Genomic DNA, 4,869 nt, shown 5'->3' with positions numbered 1-4,869 from the left:
GCAGTGCATCCCACTCCTGACACCAGTATGGCAGCACATCGGGGACCCCCCACCTCCTGCACCCCTGTAGTGGCATGATCAGACTCCACCAATGGGTAGAACTGAGGGAGTTTATTGCTGCTCCAGGATACAACATTGTACAGATGTAATCTGGTTACAGGAACTGGGGCTAGGAGGCCTCAGCCCCCCCCCCTTGAAATGGGGGGTAGCTGGGCCCTACAATGCCAGGCCCCTCCTTAGCTCCTTCTCCCCTGCTTCCCAGACACACACTACAACCGTCCCTTCCAGTCCTGCCCCCCAGCCAGGGCGGCATTCCACCTTCCTTTGTTCCTCTCCCTGGGAGGTAACTGGTCAAACAGGTTACCTCCCTGTCCCATCAGCTACTGGCTGGGCCCTGGTACAGACAGTAACCAGTGGGGGTCACCCACAGCCCAAGCCTAGCAACCAGCAAGGTACCAACACTACGTCATAATCACCCTCCCTTCTGCCCCGCCGGAATCCCCGTGGCTCTCTCCTGCCCCTGTCTGAATCCTCAGGCAGGTGCTCTGGGCTCCTTCGGAAGGAAGTGATATGGAAACAGGGGCTGAGTTTGTCGTTTAAATCTCTCTCTCCCTCCGCCAAGGGTGCACCCAGTTCCCCTCGGTCTGTGCAGTGACCAGCCAGTCCCCGGAGAACTTCCCCCTCCAGCGCCAGGGACAATGAGACTTTGGCTGCTTCTAGTTTTCCTCGCTGAGGTTTGGGAAGGTATCCCCCCCCCCCGATACACCCACGGCAGGGACAAGGGATTGTTCTGGGGGGAGAGAAAGGGGGATGCTCCCAGCGATGGGATTGATAACAGCGCTTAATTCTGGGGTCTCACCCCCTTTATTGGACAATGTGGTTCATGCAGCTCCTTTTACTCCTGTTGATTTTAATTCGCGGCTCCAATCCGTTCCTATTATTTCAATTTCCAATTTCCCTGTTTCCCTTCTCCCCAGGGGCCCGCTCGCAGGTGGTTCTGACCCAGTCGGGCCCAGCGCTGAAGAAGCCCGGAGAGGCCCATAAGCTGCAATGCGCCACCAGCGGGTTTGCTCTCAGCAGCTACTGGATGAGCTCGGTCAGGCAGCAGCCCGGGAAGCGTCTAGAGCTGCTGGCTCATGTGACGGCGCGTTGGGGGTCCCCCGTCTCCTGCACCCCAAAATGGCACAAACAGACTGCACCAGCCAGTGGAATAGAGGAAGTTTATTGCCTCTCCAGGATACAGCACAGCACAGATGTAAGCTGGTCACAGAGCTGGGCTAGGATGCCTCAGGCCCCCTTGAGATGGGGGAGACTGGGCCCCTAAACTCCAGCCCCTTTCCCTAGGCTGTCTCCTCCATGCTCCCAGACAGCAACTAACCCACACTCTTCCAGCCCTGCCCCCCAGCCAGGGCAGCCTCCACCTTCCTTTGTTCCTCTCCATGGGGGTGTCTGGTTCAACAGGTTTGGCGTCATCTTTGCATAATGAGGTTTTCCCTGCTGAGTCTTGCTCCAGACAGCAGAGGTCACCACAGCCCAGCAAGTACCCCCACTACGTCACAGCTCACTATTAGGATTAGGCGAACACCAGGTTCTAAGCCGCCTCCGTGCAGGGCCGGTTCGCAGCCTCCAAGGACAGCGCCAACTTCTACCTGCAAATGACCAGCCTGAGCGCGGAGGACAGCGCCGGGTATTACTGCGCCGCGACCACAGAGCGAGGGGAAGCGAATCTGAGCTCGCACAAAAACCTCCCCCTGCAGGGACTGGGACGCGATTTCCTGGATGCGGCGCTCACGCTCCGCACAATAACACGGACACTGTCTTCCCGCCGACCGGCCCGCGCCCAGCTGGGAGGGGAGACAGGCGCTGCTGAGCCCAGCTGCCTGGGGAGCGCAGGGAGCGGATGCCCAGCGGGTGTTTCCCGGCTCAGGGAGAACGAACAGCTGCATCCGGCCTCGCGCTGCGGCTACTCCAGTGACTCTCTGCTCAGACCCTGCCCAGTGTGCGGCTCCCGCCTCCTCCCAGGGAAGGCAGCGGGAGAAGCGGGGCCCTTAGAGAACCAGGGGACAGGCTGAGCCCTCAGGGCGGGTGACAGGCAGGGTGGGGTCACTGATCCCTGATCCCCCCCTCCAGCCCCCTGATAATTGTTTGGATCAAACCCCGCCCTTGCGCAAAGGGGCAGCTCCAGCACCTTCAGGGAAGAACGGGCAGGAATGGTGTCCCTGCCTCTGTTTGTCAGGGGCTGGGGAGGGTAACAGGGGAGCGATCACGTGATGATTCCCTGTTGGTCCACTCCCTCCAGGGCACCTGGCACTGGCCGCTGTCGGCAGACAGGACACGGGGCTGGATGGACCTTTGGTCTGACCCGGTCTGGTGCTTCTATGTTCTAAAGACCCGTTTCTCTGTATAGTTGCCTGCGCAGCGAGGGCGTTGAAAACAAGAAGGAGAAGGAGAAGAGGGATATAACAGTTCAATGACACGGATTTTTTTTATACAATTAGCCCCACTCAGCACCTGAAGGTGTTTCATTTTCAGTCACACAGGCCTAGACACACTTGCCTGGTTACAATTCCTGCCTGGAGATACCTTCACGGCACCCCCTGCCCATGTTCACTATGTGACGTAGCAGACTTCAGCTCATTCGGACGCCTGGGCTTAGGCATTCAGAGCAGGCTGGCGGGTACGCACCCAGCTCCCCTGGATTTCCAGGGATTAATCTAATAATAATTTTATCCAGCCGTGCCAGGAAGAATTTCAAACCCACGTGCCAAAACTGGGGGTCTGGCTTGAAGCTTATTCTATTCTATTCTATTCTATTCTATTCTATTCTATTCAGCCTGTGCAGTTTGGTTCAATGTCTCGCAGCAACCGGCAGGATACAAAAGGCTCCACCTCCCCCCGGTGTCAAATGTTTGCCCCCTTCTTCTGACAGAAGAAACAGCCAAGTTCAGACTTTAGTATTAGCAGCAGCCCCTGGCGTTTGATCCAAGCGATTTCCCTCACGAGATCTCCCCGCGCTTTACAAAGGCGGGGCGGGCTCTCCATCCCAATTCTACGGAGAGAAATGACTTATCCAAGGCAGCCCAGTGACCCTGGCAGCAACACCCGGTTAGCGCAGACCAGAATAGAGCTCTAGGCCGGGGTGGGGAACCTCAGGCCCAGGGGTCGGATGCAGCCCGCTGCATGCCTAGATCTGGCCCCCAAGACCCAGGGTCCTCCCCAGTATCGGGGATCCCTCAGTAGCGCTTCAGCCCCCTCCACTGTCCCACCATGGGTCTCTAGCAAACAAAATCCGCGAGGCTGGGTCCCCCACGCTCTGGGGGGCGAGGGGATTGCGAGCAGCGTCTCTCTCCTTTGCAGTCTGGGCCACGGCAGTGAGGGGTTGTGTGTGTAGCCTCGGACCAGGCTAGCGCTCCGGGCACTGGGGCGCGCGGTGGGAGGGTCTCACGACCCAAGAGCGGCAGAGCGGCAGGCAGAAATCAGCGGCAGGCGAACGATCAATGGGACAGTCTGTCTGCGAGGGGCAGCGCGGCGTCTGGGAGAGATCCCCGCGGAAATACTCCTACGATGGGAGAGACTCGCTCATCTTCTCCGGCCAAGCCCCCTCTGAACTCCTCCCGGCCCGTGAGGCCCGGGTTAAGCGTGGGGGCGGTTTAGGGCTATTTAAGGAGCAGGAGATGCAAATCCCGTGCCTCGGGGCCCCGCATAAATCCTGCGCTCCCCAGGGCTGCGCGGTGCGAGAAGCAGCAGGCCCAGGTCCCGGGGTCGGTGCAGTTGGAAGTAGAAACCGCTCCCGCCTCAGAGCACGATGCTGTGGCCGAATCTTCTCTTCCTTCTAGCCGCGCTGCCGGGTAATTCTCCCCTTCCCGCTCCCACATTGCTGGGAGACGCCAGGGGAAATGGGCCGGTCCTGGCCTAGCCCAGAGCGCAGTGACTCCAATGGGTTCGGCCTTCGGGGGGCGCTGCCGGAGCTCTCGTGTGAACGGGATTCTGATCCTCTTTTTTCCTTTTTCTTTTGCCCTCAGGTGTCCGGCCCCAGGTGCAGCTGGTGGAGTCCGGCGGCGGAATTCAACAGCCAGGGGGATCGCTCCGGCTCTCCTGCAAAGCCTCCGGCTTCACCTTCAGCAGCTACCACATGAGCTGGGTCCGGCAGGCGCCCGGGAAGGGGCTGGAGTGGGTCTCACTGATCTATAACGCTGCTAACAGCCACAGCACGTTCTACAGCGATGCGGTGAAAGGGCGATTCACCATCTCCAGAGACGACTCCAGAAGCCTGCTGTATCTGCAGATGAACAGCCTGAGAGCGGAGGACACCGCCCGCTATTACTGTGCGAGAGACACAGTGAGCAGAAACCAACTGCCGGGAATACTAAAACCTCCTCCGCGAACCTGAACAGCTGCAGCGAGACCGGCCCAGCAAAGCCCTGGAAACACCGGGAAATAGAGAAACAGCCCGCGAGTGACACCGGCTTCGCTCGTCTGCCACAGACCCCGGCAATGGAAGGGAATCCTTTCGTTATGGGCACACAATGAGGAAATAGAATCCCTGTCGGTTGCTGTTAATACTTCGCTTTTTCTCTTCAGCCTGCTCTGAAAGCAATGAGGGAAGAGGGAGAAACGCAAGAGAAGCTATTTATAGAGTCTATTTGCCAGCCTCGTCAGGGGCTGTGGGGGCGTGTCGGAGTTCTCCCCCTCGTGCACCTCCGTAATGGCATGGACGGACTCCACCAGCCAGTAGAATAGAGGGAGTTTATTGCTTCTCCAGGATACAGCACAGCACAGATGTAATCTGGTTACAGGGCAGGCCTAGGATGCCTCAACCTCCCCTTGACATGGAGGAGACTGGGCCCCTAAATCCCAGCCCCTGGCTTA

General features: G+C 58.8%; 1 gene segment (V, D, J or C); it reads left to right on the top strand.

The window, feature by feature from the left end:
* Positions 1 to 3,045: 3,045 nt before the first annotated feature.
* Positions 3,046 to 4,391, top strand: LOC149521120 (immunoglobulin heavy variable 3-23-like). The segment is given in 2 exon segments: positions 3,046 to 3,848; positions 4,023 to 4,391. Coding segments are annotated over 2 exon segments (411 nt in total).
* Positions 4,392 to 4,869: the final 478 nt, after the last annotated feature.

Source organism: Pelodiscus sinensis, chromosome 30 (assembly GCF_052426305.1).
Source record: "Pelodiscus sinensis isolate ZL-2025 chromosome 30, ASM5242630v1, whole genome shotgun sequence".
NCBI classification, from domain to species: domain Eukaryota; kingdom Metazoa; phylum Chordata; order Testudines; family Trionychidae; genus Pelodiscus; species Pelodiscus sinensis.
Note: the sequence above shows the minus strand (reverse complement) of the source record. Positions and strands in the feature narration are given on the sequence as shown.